The sequence below is a fragment of the Bufo gargarizans genome, chromosome 10, assembly GCF_014858855.1.
Source record: "Bufo gargarizans isolate SCDJY-AF-19 chromosome 10, ASM1485885v1, whole genome shotgun sequence".
Lineage (NCBI taxonomy): Eukaryota > Metazoa > Chordata > Amphibia > Anura > Bufonidae > Bufo > Bufo gargarizans.
Genome location: NC_058089.1, coordinates 86,156,505 through 86,172,678, shown reverse-complemented (window position 1 = coordinate 86,172,678; position 16,174 = coordinate 86,156,505). Strand labels below are relative to the sequence as shown.

Genomic DNA, 16,174 nt, shown 5'->3' with positions numbered 1-16,174 from the left:
CTTATACTTAAAATATAGCCTTTATTTTATTTTTATTAAACACTATATTCCACAAAAAAACACACTTGTTAAAATATATATGGAGGGCTTGGACCTGTGGGCACAGTGTCTGTATTATTCTAAATAATCAGGAGGACACTCTCTCACAGAAATTCACATGCAGGCTAATTTGTGTCTGACCTGTGTTATTACACTTTAGTGCCTGTAGGTATCATCCGACACCAGGCATTTGATAATCTATGCCGCACTTTATTAATGAATGTTGAGCCTTAGTTGTATTGTTGTATTGGGGCAGGTATATCGACAAAATCCTCATCCTTTGGGATGGTGGACAATCATTGTTCAAAGAATTCACTCAAGTGCTAAATGATAATAATATAGGGATGAGATACACATACGAAATACAGGAGCGAGAGATGGTTTTCATGGACTTGAAAATTTAAATGATGGAAAATGGATGTCTCAATGCGGAAGTACACAGGAAACCAACTTCCACCAACAGCTACCTACACTGGACGAGCTGGCATCCAGAACCACTCAGGAGAGGCATACCTACGGGCCAATACCTAAGGGCCCGTAGGAATTGCTCTGATGAAGGAACCTTTCAAAAAGAGTAGATATCTTCTCGAGAGGTTCACAAAGAGGGGATATCCATCAGCCCCCCTAAAAAAAGCCTACAATAGAGCAAAGACTGTAAACAGAGAAGATCTTTTGAAACCCTCACCTCAAAAAAAGAATGACATCATCCGGTGTATAGGAACTTTTGATGGTTACAATAGAGAGATATACAACATATTAAAGAAATACTGGCACATACAGTAATACAGACAGAGATTTAAAAACAGTACTTACCACAAATCCAAGCGTAACATACAGAAGAGGTCCCAACCTCAAGGATCAATTGGTGCACAGCTACCTAGGAGAAAGAAACAGATACTATTTTAAATAGAGGGAAATACCGAGGGTCATCACCCTGTGGAGATTTCTCCTTTTGTAAGTATGTCCCACGGATAAAAAAATTGACAAATCCTGCTGACAAAAGGGAGTATGAGATCAGACAATTGATCACATGTAAAATGCAAGGAGTTGTGTGTGTGTATATAGCATAATGTCCCTGCCCCAGGTTGTATGTGGGTAAAACCACTAAGGAACTGAGACGTGGGATATCGGGCCATCTAAGCTTGATAGAAACGGAAAAAGATACACCCATTGCAAGACATATGAAATATATACATGGAAACAAAATATCAGTTCTACGCTTCTGGGGCATAGAGAAATTAACTATGGGCCCCAGAGGGGGGGCAACCTTGATTAAAAAAAAAAAAATCCTGCAAGATGGATCCAGCGACTCAATACAATGAGTCCAATTGGTCTGAATGAGGGTTTCACATATACAGCATTTATATGATACCTTGGCATGAGAATAAAACTCATAAATAGAGTCCTATGGACCTCTATGGAAAATACATACTATGTATTCTTTCTCTATGATACATCTGTAGTTAAGCTACTACAATAAATATATAAAAATTAGTCAAATACAAGGATTTGTCCAGGAAAACATAGGCCATGACATATTCGGGGAATTTAAGAAATGGGTCTCTACAAAAAAAAAAATAATGGATAATGTATATATCCTAAGGTTGGAGGAAAGTGGATGTGAAAGAGAAATAAGTGTCCACCCCGAAGAGACGTATGTGATTGGACGTTAGAGGACATCAATCAACACGAGATCGCAGTGCGATAGGTGGCCTCCAAATGAGACCCACCCCTTTGACATAAAGGATCGTAGATAGAAAGCACTTGTGTTGATAGTAGCTCCATTCACCGTTTGCAGTGAAACATATTGGGGGAGCGGTGTCTTTAACATTTTAATAACGATGATAGGGCTAAGAACGGACTAGGGAAAGGCGATCTGCAGATGCCGAACCTTCCTGAGGGCCAGATTAGAAGCATATAAGTAGTATAGCTACTGAGAAATTGTCAGTGAGGGACAATACAACTAAGGCAGAGCCTAGGACGCAACATTCATTAATAAAGTGCGGCGTAGATGATCAAATGCCTGGTGTCGGATGACACCTACAGACACTAAAGTGTAATCACACAGGTCAGACACAATTAGCCTGCATGTGAATTTCTGTGAGAGAGTGTCCTCCTGATTATTTAGAATAATACAGACACTGTGCCCACAGGTCCAAGCCCTCCATATATATTTAACAAGTGTGTTTTTTTGTGGAATATAGTGTTTAAAAAAAGGAAAATAAAGGTTATATTTTAACTATAAGACCAGAAACAGGAAATTATAGTCAGCAGACTATTGGAATATTGAATTTGACCTCCTGGGTTAGTGGGTCATCTGAAATGTTGCAATGCACTATCATCATCAAAAGCAATAGAATCGTCCACCCCCATTCAGGAAAAATCTACCATGTGAAGGGCTTCTTTACATGCAGCTCATCCTATGTGGTCTACTTAATCCGGTGTCTATGTGGGTGGAACCACTCAATGTGTATGGGACCGCATTTCTAAACATAAACCGGACATCCAATGTAAAAAAAAAACTGAACTAACCTGTTGCATACCACTTCATCTCTGCTGAGCATCAAGCCAATCAACTTAAATATCAAATCTTGAACAAATACCACTGGCAAGGCGTGGAGGCAATAGGATTGCACAGCTCAAACAACGCAAAGCATTCTGCATCTTTGAACGCAACACCCTTACACCAGAAGGGTTAAATAGAGACTTTGATTTTTGTATTATGTGATCTGTTGGGCCAAAGTGTTTACTGCACTCCTTGAAAAATTCCTTGAGAGTTGTAGTTTCCAGAATAGGGTCACTTCTTGGAGGCTTTCACTGTAAGGGTACCTCAGTAACATAGTACATAAGGCCAAAAAAAGACATTTGTCCATCCAGTTCGGCCTGCCATCCTGCAAGTTGATCCAGAGGAAGGCAAAAAAAACCTGTGAGGTAGAAGCCAATTTTCCTAACTTTAGGGGAATAAAAAATTCCCTTCCCGTCTCCAATCAGGCAATCTGAATAACTCCCTGGATCAACGATCCCTCTCTAGTAACTATAGCCTGTAATATTATTACACTCCAGAAATACATCCAGGCCCCTCTTGAATTCCTTTATTGTACTCACCATCACCACCTCCTCAGGCAGAGAGTTCCATAGTCTCACTGCTCTTACCGTAAAGAATGCTCTTCTATGTTTGTGTACAAACCTTCTTTCCTCTAGACGCAGAGGATGTCCCCTCATCACAGTTACAGTCCTGGGGATAAACAGATGATGGGATAGATCTCTGTACTGACCCCTGATATATTTATACATAGTAATTAGATCTCCCCTTAGTCGTCTTTTTTCTAAAGTGAATAACCCTAATTTTGATAATCTTTCAGGGTACTGTAGTTGCCCCATTCCAGTTATTACTTTAGTTGCCCTCCTCTGGACCCTCTCCAGCTCTGCTATGTCTGCCTTGTTCACTGGAGCCCATAACTGTACACAGTACTCCATGTGTGGTCTGACTAATGATTTGTAAAGTGGTAGGACTATGTTCTCATCACGGGCATCTATGCCCCTTTTGAACTGATCAGTTTTATCCTAATGCATTCTGAATGGAGAGCAATCCGTTTAGGATGCATCAGGAAGTCTTCAGTCTGCCGCAATCCTCTGCCGCAAGTGTGAAAGTACCCTAAGTGGTTGCCGAGAACCAACATAACAATCATTGCAGTCTGGGCCTGGAAAAGAGTCATGGCCACCTGAGAAGAGTCATGATTATTCATAAATTCCTGCTCTTCCTGCCCACCTGCTGATGATTGACAGTCTTCTATCTAGTTTTCTCCCGATCTCTCTAGGAGAGAACTGACAATCATCAGCAAATGGGTGAGCATGCAGGAGATTATGAATAACAATAACTCTTCTCAAGTAGATTATACTCTTTTCAAGGCCTGGGCTGCAATGATTATGATGCTGGTTCTCAGCAATCACTTACTTTTAACTCATGAGTGACACACCGCTGAAATCAGCATTTCTGTCACTATTTTATGCTGCCCTCAGTGAGGTCAGCATAAAGTTGATGACCGGTTCCCTTTAAGGCTAATAATTTTGTTACCTTTTTTGTTAACATTGTTCATGTCTGTGACTTGCTGTATTCTTCCTCCAGATACATGTATTGGACTGACTGGGGAGAAACCCCCAGAATTGAACGGGCTGGAATGGATGGAAGCACACGCAAAATAATAGTCGACTCAAATATTTATTGGCCCAATGGGTTAACAATCGACTTGGATGAGCAGAAACTTTATTGGGCAGATGCTAAACTGAGCTTTATCCACAGAGCCAATTTGGATGGTTCATTCAGGTAAATTTGTTTTAAAGTTTCCTTTCCTAAACTAGTAGTTAATATAATCCGCCATAAGCGCACCACAGCTTTAAGCCTCATGCAGACGTCCGTGGAACACGGTCCGTGAGATAACGGACTGGCATTGGAGCGCACGGCGTCATTGGTTGCTATGATGCCGTGCGCTCCTGCAATGCCAGTCCGGTATCTCACAGACCGTGTTTCACGGATGTCTGCATGAGGCTTTAGTAAGTGTGACTGACGAGTATTAATCCCTTCAAGACCCTGGGATTTTCTGGAATTGCATATTTATCGATCTCTCTGCCTTCCCGGATCCATAACTTTTTTTTTTTTTTTTTTCCATTGACGTAACCATATGGGGGTTTGTTTTTTGTGGAAGAAGTTGAACTTTCTATTGGCACCATTTGTTATTGCATGCAATGTAGTGGGAAGCTGGAAATATTTTCCAAAAGTTGGTGGGACTGGAGAAAAAAAAAATTTCCTTCAGTTTTATGGATTTTATTTTTATGGCATTCCACTTGTAAAACTCACCTGTTGCCTTCATTCTCTTGTAAAATAAATTATGATTATATATATATATATATATATATATATATATATAGATGAAAATTCGGGGCAGCACACCTTAATGGCAAAAATTGATCTTCTCCAAAGTGATGTCAACTTCCTGTGGCACGATATTGAGAAAATGCGGGCCCTCACAGCAGAGATGGAGCATAGAGTTGGGGAGGTGGAAGATACAGAATAAGGCACTTCTGAGTTGTCTAGTTCGCTCTTTGCACAAGTCAAGGTTCTACATGCCAGAGCAGAAGACGACAAAAATAGAAACAGGTGGAATAATATCCGCATCCTTGGTCTTGCTGAGAGGGCAGAGGGCACAGAACCAGAGGTGTTTGCTGAAATGTTTTGTAATTTAAAGGGCGCACAGAATTCCAACCAGACCTCTGCCTGCCGGCTCACCCCTCATGGCCTTTTATGCAAAAGCAGTATGCAAGCAGAAAATGCAAAGTAGTATGCAAGCAGTATGTTTTAGAGCAGGAGGAGCTTAGAAGATTGATATATGGTTTTGTGGAAAATAGATTTAGCAAAACTTGTAATTTATTCAATGGGAAATACATTTTAGAAGGGGGAGGTCACTTCTTTGAATCATATTTTAACCTTCATTCTCCATTGAACTCAATGTGACAGTTCTCATTTATAACACTGAAAAAATACATCTGTCCATCTAGTTTAGCCTGTTAACCTGCAAGTTGATCCAGAGGAGGGCAAAAAAAAAAAAACGGAGGTAGAAGCCAATTTTCCTCACTTTAGGAGAAAAAAAAAATATTTCCTGACTCCAATCAGAATAACTTCTTGGATCAACAACCTGGCAAGGTCTTACTCGTCCTCATGCAGCGTCCCACTAGTGTACGTGGGCACTGCAAAAGCTTATGTCACATTTTGTATCATGCTGTATTTTATTCTTCTGTAAAATTCCTGTTACCAGGCTGTCAGGTGCACTACATACATTCCACCACTAGATGGGGGTAGCACCACAGTATATATAGCACAGTTCAGGCCTAGTTAGAGGGAGTGTTGAGAAGATGTAGGAGTTGCAGTTAGTGTGTGGAGGAAGAAGGACATGGAGTGAGGAGCAAGGGAGAAGGAGCAAGGGGGAAGAAAAGATGTCTCACTTACAAAGGCCACCAGCTGTTTCACAATGTCAACATGAGAACTGTAGTAGTAAGTCAGTCAAAACTCATTGACACACACCCCGACTAAAGTGCCATTTAAATGAGTGGGTGAGACAATTGCTAATGATGATAAGATGGAACTTGACAGTTGTGATGACACTAAAATGGAGATACATGAACGCATCGAAATTTGTAATCCATCAGAGGTACAGTCTGCAGGTTTACAGCTACTTCTGGGCAACAGGAAGGCAATGACCAACAACCTCCCAATGCAGAGGATGAGAAGGATGCACTAAGACCTGGAATTGGCCTAGGCAGTTGTTTGCAGCCATCTGACCTTGGAGAGGAAGCACTGACACACTGTGATGGAATATTCAGTATTGCACCTGCACAAGGAAACACACCTGTCAGCTTCTTTAACGTGCCAACCAACGAAAAAGACCAATAACCCCATATAAAATGAGAAGACATGCATATAAAATATATGTAGTTTATTAAAGACACAAATTAATGACCATAAATATGACACAAAGGCACAAGGTAAAGGGGGGGTGGTGAGGCGCCCCGTGTAATGGGACCAAAATCAGCCACCCTCACATATACCAGACTAACAGGTACAGCTTCTTTAACGTTCCTAGGCCTTCCCTGTTCAGTTCCCTACTGGACAGAATACATTGGACTAGGCAAGACAAGTCAAACTGTCCCGAGCAAGTATTTCAATGCAAGGCTTTTTTGTGTTGATAATTGTTTTACAAGCGACACAAGCTACTCTTTGTGAAGTTTGTCATAGAGAAACACATGCCCAAAAGCAGCATGTCCATCCAGTTGAGAAAAGGAAAACCCAATACCAGGGATAAACAGAAAATATCTAAGAAGTTTCTGCAGGACAAACTTGAGGCTGAGAGGTTGGTCCGAAACCAAGATGCCACAAGGTTCATGCAACCACTGGGAGGAAGTCCAGCTTACTGGGATAAAAATCTGAAGAATTTGCTAGCCATGGTCAGACAATTGGGTAAGCCAACTTTTTTTTATTACCTGCAGAGGAGCTGCAGAATTCAGATGGCCAGAGGTAATAACGGCAATAAAGGCACAACAAGGTCAAAAGGTGGATTTTGCAGAGCTAGACTGGGCTGAAAAAAAAGTGTGACATTCTTCGAGGCAACCCAGTGACCACCATGCGCATGTTTGGGTTGATGCTCTGATGCGAGAGCTGCTGTTGGGTCCTGCACAGCCAATCGGTTATTGATTACTTTTACCAGGTTGAATTTCATATACATTGTCTCTGTTGGGTAGCAGGAGCTCCTATATTTGGACAAGACAGTGATGACAAGGTGTGTGTCTTTATAGATCATAACCTCTCATGCCAGCTGCCTGATGAAGCCGAACAGGCCTTACTTCACAGATTTGTAACCAAACTTCAAATGCACAGCAGATCTCATTCAAAATTGTGCAAGAAAGGTAACAGAGTATGCAGATTTGGATTTCCAAAGCCACCTCTTAGAAAAACGAGGATAACTTACCCGATGCCAGAAGAACAAGGAGATCGTGCAATGTAACTGTGAAGCACTTTGGGAAACAACATTGCAATTAAATTTGCTATATAAATAAATACAATTTGAAATGCATTTCTCACTCTATCAAGCTTGCCATGTGCACTTTTTATATTTGATCAATCAATTGGTTAGTGTAATGTTTGCTATCTTTACTCACTCCAAACACTCCACACAGTTACTCTGCCCACTCCATAAAGTTAATCTGCCCAGTGCTGTTTATACAACAGTTACTCCAGCCACTCCAACCACACAACAGTTACTCAAGCCACTCAACCCAGTTACTCTGCCCACTCCAGTTGTAGACTACTGGTGGAGGCAAGAACACTTCACACAATTTCCCCATAGATTGTAGCTTTTCTAGTTTCTGTTGCATCGGTTGTGTGTAGAATACAAATACTTGGACTATCTCTACTGAGATTGAAGTAAGGCAAAGAGCTGGATATCAGTGAGTACATAACTAATCACGCTAGCCTGAGACATAACTACAAGTACAACCTGTTACTGGGATTCATCACATCCAACCTGCATGTGTATCAGAGACTGTTGTATTACTGGATGCAAATTGTTATCAAGAACCTGGTTATAGTAAAGTTCTCAGTTGGATTCAAACCTGCCTCATTTTTCTATCTCCATACTACTACCACTCTCAACATTTTGCACTATCAAGGTGCTGGCGTCACGACATTACCTAAATCAGGGGCCCAGCCGCACGAGCACTCGGAAACCCAATTACCATCAAGGGCACCTCAATCACCACCTGGCCGGTGTCCCCTGTAATAGAGTGTGCCCTGGAGAATCCAGTGCCGTTCTCCCCTTCACTGCACTGCTGGTCCAGGGAGGCATCTGCTATACCGTGAGTAACCGATGAACTGTTGTACCCTTTCAGACCACGGTGAACCTCACGTGTTCTACCCCTACGGACTGCCACTTTGCACTCATGGTGGCAGCCATTTTGGACATATGCAGACCGCAGTCTCTTATAACGTTTGAATGCATCACATCACCTGCCTGGGCGTTGCACAGTGATGATGTTGCAACACTTGACTATATCAGTCTGCCCAGGCTTCAGGTTCTTTGCCCTTGCGTTTGTGCTCCAAGGTGCATCTCTGGCAGTCTGAGCTCCTTGTGTGTTCCTATGTATGATCCGACCTGGCTGGCGTTTCCTCTGGCTCTCGACCCCGCATTGGCAGACGTACCCGCTTTGGATCTGACCCCGGCTTAGACGACTACCCGCTTTGGTCCTGATTCTGGTTTGATGACTACCTGCATTGGACTTAACCGGCTTCTTCCTAACCTCGCTGTCCTTGATGAATGTTTATTTATGTTCCTTTAAATAAACAACTTTATTTTAATTGCATTTGCATGTGGTCTGGTTTCCTGGCTCCCGTGACACAACCCATCTTTAGTAACTATAACCTGTAATATTATTACACTCCAGAAATACATCCAGGCCCCTCTTGAACTCTTTTAGTGAATTAACCTTCACCACCTCCTCAGGCAGAGAGTTCCATAGTCTCACTGCTCTTACAGTAAAGAATCCTCTTCTATGTTTGTGTACAAATCTTCTTTCCTCCAGACGCAGAGGATGTCCCCTGGTCACAATCCTAGGGATAAATAATTGATGGGAAAGATTTCTATACTGACCCCTGATATATCTATACATGGTTATTAGATCTCCCCTCAGTCGTCTTTTTTTTTCTAAAGTGAATGACCCACCCAGTTAACTCCAGTTAACTAAATAACTTGCCCAGCCACAACAGTACAGCAGTAACGACAGATTTAGCAGGATATAAATTTGAGGCCTGGTATTTAGGCACTGGGTAACAGGTATACATTTACTGACAGAATTAGACTGGGATATGGCCAAAAAATAACCACACTATTGCTGGTTAAATGCACTTGGTGGGACAGCTTGACCAACCACACTACTGAGGGTTAAATGCACTTGGTGACAGGCGCAGCTTGCCCCTGATGTAGTATATGGCCAAAAAATAACCACACTATTGCTGGTTAAATGCACTTGGTGTGACAGCTTCACCCTGATGTAGGCTTTAGCCAAAAAACAACCACACCATTGAGGGTTAAATGCACTTGGTGGCAGCTTGTGCTGGCGCAACACAAGACACAAAATGGCCGCCGATCACCCCAGAAAAAAGTGACTGAAAAACGCTCTGGGCAGCCTAAAAACAGTGAGCAATTCAATAGCATCAGTTCAATCATCCACAGCTGCAGATCGATCAATGGATGGAGTCTTTTGGAGGAGTTAATCAGCCTAATCTCGCCCTACTGTCGCAGCTGCAACCTCTCCCTACGCTAATCAGAGCAGAGTGACGGGCGGTGCTATGTGACTCCAGCTTAAATAGAGGCTGGGTCACATGCTCTGGCCAATCACAGCCATGCCAATAGTAGGCATGGCTGTGACGGCCTCTTGGGGCAAGTAGTATGACGCTTGTTGATTGGCTGCTTTGCAGCCTTTCAAAAAGCGCCAAGAAAGCAACGAACACCGAACCCGGACTGTTCGGGTCCGTGTCACGGACACCCCAAAATTCGGTACGAACCCGAACTATACAGTTCGGGTTCGCTCATCCCTATTCAGGACATTTGTAAAGCAGCTACCTGGTCCTTGCCACTTTTTCAAGAACTATCTTTTAGATCTTTCTTGTTCTTCTGACTTGGCTTTTGACCTAAGGTCCTTTAGGCGGTGGTCCCACCCTAGGTCTCTCTACCTTCTCCGTTATCTCTCCTGGTGTTGTCATGGAAGAGGGGAAAAATGATAATTGTTGTTACTAGTAATTTGATTTTCCGAAGTCCATGACAGCACCCTTTTATTCCCCCCATTTGTTTGTTCTAGGTATGTTGGGTAGCGGTGACACTGGATGCATAAAAAAAAAAAAGGTAATGGTAAAGGCTAGGTAATGAGATCTTCTTCAGGTAAGAAGTTCCTTGAGGCAGATGTGGCTCTCGAGATGTCCTCTCTTCTCTGAAAACCACTGATGATGATGGGAGGCTCTGTTGTGTGTGTGTGTGTGTGTGTGTGTGTGTGTGTATATAATATATTCCTGATCAAAAGTTTAAAAAAACAGACGGTTTCAGTTTAATCGTTATTTTCAATTAATTGAATGCTCAAAAAATGTTTTGTCTAACTCTCGTTTCTTCTTGTTGCATGTTGAAGCTCTACTTGGAAGCTTGTTAAGATCCAGCCATGCTAAATAAGATGTTTTGCCATTTTTCAAGTGGTCTTAAACATTTGATCAGGACTGTATATACAGTTGCAAGAAAAAGTATGTGAACCATTTTGAATGATATGGATTTCTGCACAAATTGGTCATAAAATATGATCTGATCTTCATCTAAGTCACGACAATAGACAATCACTGTCTGCTTAATCTAATAACACACAAAGAATTAAATGTTACCATGTTTTTATTTAACATATCATGTAAACCTTCACAGTGCAGGTGGAAAAAGTATGTGAACCCTTGGATTTAATAACTGGTTGAATCTCCTTCGGCAGCAATAACTTCAACCAAACGTTTCCTGTAGTTGCATTTTGTATTTTCTTCTGTTTAAGCCATTCTGTTTATGCTTTGAGTCGTTGTCCCGTTGCAACACCCATCTTCTGTTGAGCTTCAGCTGGTGAACAGATGGCCTTAAGTTCTCCTGCAAAATGTCTTGATAAACTTGGGAATTCATTTTTCCTTCGATGATAGCAATCCGTTCAGGCCCTGACGCAGCAAAGCAGCCCCAAACCATGATGCCCCCACCACCATACTTCACAGTTGGGATGAGGTTTTGATGTTGGTGTGTTGTGCCTCTTTTTCTCCATACATAGTGTTTCTTTCTTCCAAACTCAACTTTTTTTCATCTGTCCACAGAATATTTTGCCAGTACTGGTGTGGAACATCCAGGTGCTATTGAGCAAACTGTAAACGTGCAGCAATGTTTTATTTGGACAGCAGTGGTTTCCTCCCATTAAATCCATTCTTGTTTAGTGTTTTATGTATTGTAGATTTGCTAACAGGGATGTTAGCATATGCCAGAGACTTTTGGGAGTCTTAGCTGACACTCTAGGAATCTTCTTCACCTCATTGAGCAGTCTGCGCTGTGTTCTTGCAGTCATCTTTACAGGACGGCCACTCCTAGGCCACTCCAATTTGTCTTACCGTGGACTGATGAACAGCAAGGCTTTTGGAGATACTTTTATAACCCTTTCCAGCTTTATGCCAGTCAACATTCTTAATCGTGGGTCTTCTGAGAGCTCTTTTGTGCGAAGCATCATTCACATCAGGCAATGCTTCTTGTGAAAAGCAAACCCAGAACTGGTGTGTGTTTTTTGTAGGCAGGGCAGCTGTAACCAACACCTCCAATCTCATCTCATTGACTGGACTCCAGTTGGCTGACACCTCACTCCAATTAGCTCTTGGAGATGTCATTAGTCTAGGGGTTCACATACTTTTTTTCCACCTGCACTGTGAATGTTTACATGGTCTGTTCAATAAAAACATGGTAACATTTAATTCATTGTGTGTTATTAGTTTAAGCAGACTGTGATTGTCTATTGTTGTGACTTAGGCTACTTTCACACCTGCGTTTGGTGCGGATCCATCTTGTATCTGCACAGACGGAACCGCACCGATAATGCAAACGCTTGAATCCGTTCAGAATGGATCCATTTGCATTATTCATAAAAATAAGTGAAAACTGATCCGTCACATTGAAAGTCAATGAGGATAGATTAGTTTTCCCCACGAGTGTAGTTATCGCATTCCCCAAACGTGAGCCAAAACTTCATGAAGGTATAAAGCAGGAACTCTTTATTGAGGGCTACCCGCCCGTATTTATGCAGGTCCCAATCTGGTGGGCACGCCCCTCGGGGACCAGAAGGAAGACTGTGACACAGGACAGATATGCAGCAATTCAGGATACACAGACACAATACATCCCCACAATGCATCATGGTTTTCTCCTCTGCCCTGGAGACACCCGAGGAGCAATTCAATTATCTCTCAGGACAAAGGGAAATCGCCAATACACATGTGGAGACAACAGGAAAGAAATCACCATTTAAACATACAATGTCATAACCCTTACAATAAATGCAGACATTGAGCTATCTGGGGATATGTTAAAGTCTGAGTGCATATTATTAGGTGAATGGCACTCAGACTACACGAATACACTAAAATTAGCTATCTGGGTACCCTCACATAACATACAATACAATTCCAAAGACAGAAATATACATGAACTTGTATAACTATGCCGCTATTGCATAAAACCGGTGCATAGAACATGGGACCATAATCACATGGTAAGAGGCTGGCAAGTAGTCCTCTCCAAGCACTCGTGGCAACCTCAAAAGAGGGGAGTTTGTCACACCGTAATTTGTCAGGACAGTTATCTACAGAATGTGTCTAAAACTTTAACATTACTTATCAAAACATTTATCTTGTATACAGTATATAAACAGATATAGTTTTGGTAGTGCATTGTAAATTTCGTAGACTTAATACCATAAAACTGACATGTTATCATTAAACACAGTAGGTTTTTACTTACCAAGATCGCTTAAAGTATTGTAACGGCAGTATGTATGGTACTTTTATGTCCACCAACAGATTTAGTTTATGGCTTATGCACAGGGGAGGGAAAATGGCTATTTGGGCACAATTTGGCCATTTTCACTTAAGGTGTACTCGCTTTTCTTGCCAGTGGTTTACAGATTAACCCCTTCCCGACACATGACTTGCTTACTACATCATGGGAACCACTACGTTCCCACAATTTGATGTAAATTTAAGTCATGGTGATCGCACACGATCACTGCAGGGGCCCGGCAGTCCCTGGTAGCCGGCCCCTGCTGTATCTGCCGGCATCGCTTTAAAAGCTGATGCCGGCGGATTAACCCCTTCTATGTCACGGTCCACGCTGACCGTGACATAGAAGGGGTTTGTGTCGGGTGAGTGAGCACATCGAGTCCCCGCGCTGCTGTGGCGGGGACCCGATACGTGACAAGGCAGCCCTATGCCGTGCAGAGGCTGCCCAATGCCTTGCACGGCATCGGGACCTGCCTTCTACGGTTGCTGAGGAGCTCCAGCCTCAGGCTGGGTCTCCTAGGCAACCTATTAGTGTATGACTCAAAGTAAAAAATTCCCCTTATTTTATAATAAAAAAGGGGGAAAAAAACCACCCCACACATATTAGGTATCGCCGCGTCCGTAATGAAGTAGTAAATATTGAGTTTTGTTTGGTTGTTAACCCTTGCTTTGCTACTGGAAAAAAGGGATTGAAATGTAAAATCTGCCAAAAAAGTTAAATTCTAAAATGTCATCTCCATTTTCCATTAATTCTTGTGGAAAACCTAAAGGGTTAACAAAGTTAGTAAAATCCGTTTTGTATACCTTGAGGGGTGTAGTTTCTAAAATGGGGTCATTTTGGGTGGTTTCTATTATGTAAACTTCTAAGCCTTCTAATGTCCCCAAAAAGTAAAATGTTATTTTCAAAATGATCCAAACATGAAATAGACATATGGGAAATGTAAAGTAATAACTTTAATGTTTATATGAGGTATCCCCATCTATTATAAAAGTAGAGAAATAGAAATTTGGAAATTGTTCTAAATGTTTGGTAAATTTTGGATTTTTTTCACAAATAAAGGTGAAATATTGACTAAAATTTATGACTATCATGAAGTACAATGTGTCGCGAGAAAACAATGAGTGGCTTCAATAAGTAAGTGTTCCAAAGCTATTACCACATAAAGTGACACATGTCAGATTTGCATAAAAATGAGGGGTTGAAGAGGTTAATGGTTTTGTGTTGTTATTTTGAGGGCACACCAAGTTTACATTGTTATGCAAGCTGTACACTGACACATCAGTGTCGTATCTTCAGTGATGTCCCATGTAAATATTTTATTATATCTTTTCAAATATGTGATGGGTGTACTTACTTTAGTGAGATATTGTGTGTGTGTGTGTGTGTGTGTATGTGTGTGTATATATAGTTCTCCAATGTATGGGTCTCCCCCAAGTCCACCTCCCAGCCATGGATAAAGGCAAACTTTGTATCTGATTGTGATAAGTTTAAGATTTCTCAGAAAAGTTTATTAGGTGGGGGTGAGAAAGTTGAGTGAAAAAATGCTCTGGACATAAGTTTGGATAAGAAGTCACAGAGACTTTTGCCGAAGGATCCATTACTCCTAAAGAGATCACAGTGGAAGGTGCTTTTAAAGGGGTTGTCTCACTTCAGCAAATTCGTATGCAGACAAAGTTAATAAAAAACACTAATGTATTTGATTGTCCATATTTCCTCCTTTGCTGGTTGAATTCAATTTTTCATCACATTATACACTGCTCGTATCCAGGGGTTTACGACCACTCTGCAGTGGTGGCTGTGCTTGCACACTATAGGGAAAAGGGCTGGTTTTACTTTACATTAGTAAGTGCTTTGTATTAACTTTGTATACATGATGAATGCATTTGCTGAAGTGAGACAGCCCCTTTAAGTACTCTAAGGTAGCCAGCCGTAGGCTGGTTCAGATTTGGGTGTGCACTGGTGCTTTAAGAACCAGAGGGCATGCGTGTACCCAGTGACAGAGGAGGAAGACCTTACTAGTAAGCAAGCCACAGCCTGACATAGCAATCCCGCAAAGGGGAGAGTAGGTATTGGGTTTGCACATCTGGGACACAGAACCTCGGGACCAGTGAGTGGAGAAGTAACAGCCTCCATCTGCTGCTGTAACAAGTAGCATTCTTTTATTAAAAGGTCGGCAACTCTACCTAATTCCCAGATAATGGACAGGTGCACACCTCACGGTACCCCCAATACCGTAAAAAAAAAAAAAAAAGTGAGTAATTAAATGGTAAACTGAGGGGCACCGTAACTTGACGTCCATGGACCTAAGCAAAAATCAACAATATAAAACCCTTTTATTCTTTAAAATGAATAAAAATATCCAATATAGCACATCAAACCATAATAAAAAAATCAAATCAATATATCACATCAAACAATGATAAAACCATAGACCTGTGGACTAAATATTCTCAGACAAATATCCCAGTTTTCTAATATTCTATATGCTGTGCAATGTGATTGGACCCCTGTTTTATGGGGTAGTCTTCCCTTGGGTCGTATATGTTTCAGGGATGCTATCCTGTATGGTCTCAACTGGGAACATATATAATCACAGTTGTATCAGTGCCCCTCTTAATTATAGGGTATAATTCTCTAATGGGGTTGTCAGGGGTTATCCCTGAACTTACAGCCTCTATTTAACTTAATTCTTTGTGAAAACAGCATATTGGCTATATTTTGTGTATACAGCGTCCTGGTCACAGACTTTTGGGACCTTTTTGAAGCACAAAAGCCTCTACAGTTCTCAATGAACAAGGTCCGGACATTAGGTACCCATATAAAGAAGGGCTTATCTGACATACTGATGCAACAGTATGTCAGATAAGCCCTTCTTTATATGGGTATAATAGAATATCTGCAAATTGGGACTTTTGTCTGGGAATATCTAGTCCACAGGTCTATGGTTTTATCATGGTTTGTAATATATTGATTTGATATTTTTATTA

The 16,174-nt window shown here is 41.5% G+C and overlaps 1 protein-coding gene across 1 annotated transcript in view; it reads left to right on the top strand.

Annotated features, from left to right (window-relative positions):
- Positions 1-4,202: 4,202 nt before the first annotated feature.
- The window catches only part of LOC122920076 (low-density lipoprotein receptor-related protein 5-like), an 833,413-nt gene continuing 821,441 nt past the window's right edge, over positions 4,203-16,174 (top strand). Inside the window, 1 exon segment of the mRNA XM_044269285.1 lies at positions 4,203-4,363. Within this exon segment, the coding sequence (XP_044125220.1) occupies positions 4,218-4,363 (146 nt within the window). The 5' untranslated portion in view covers positions 4,203-4,217.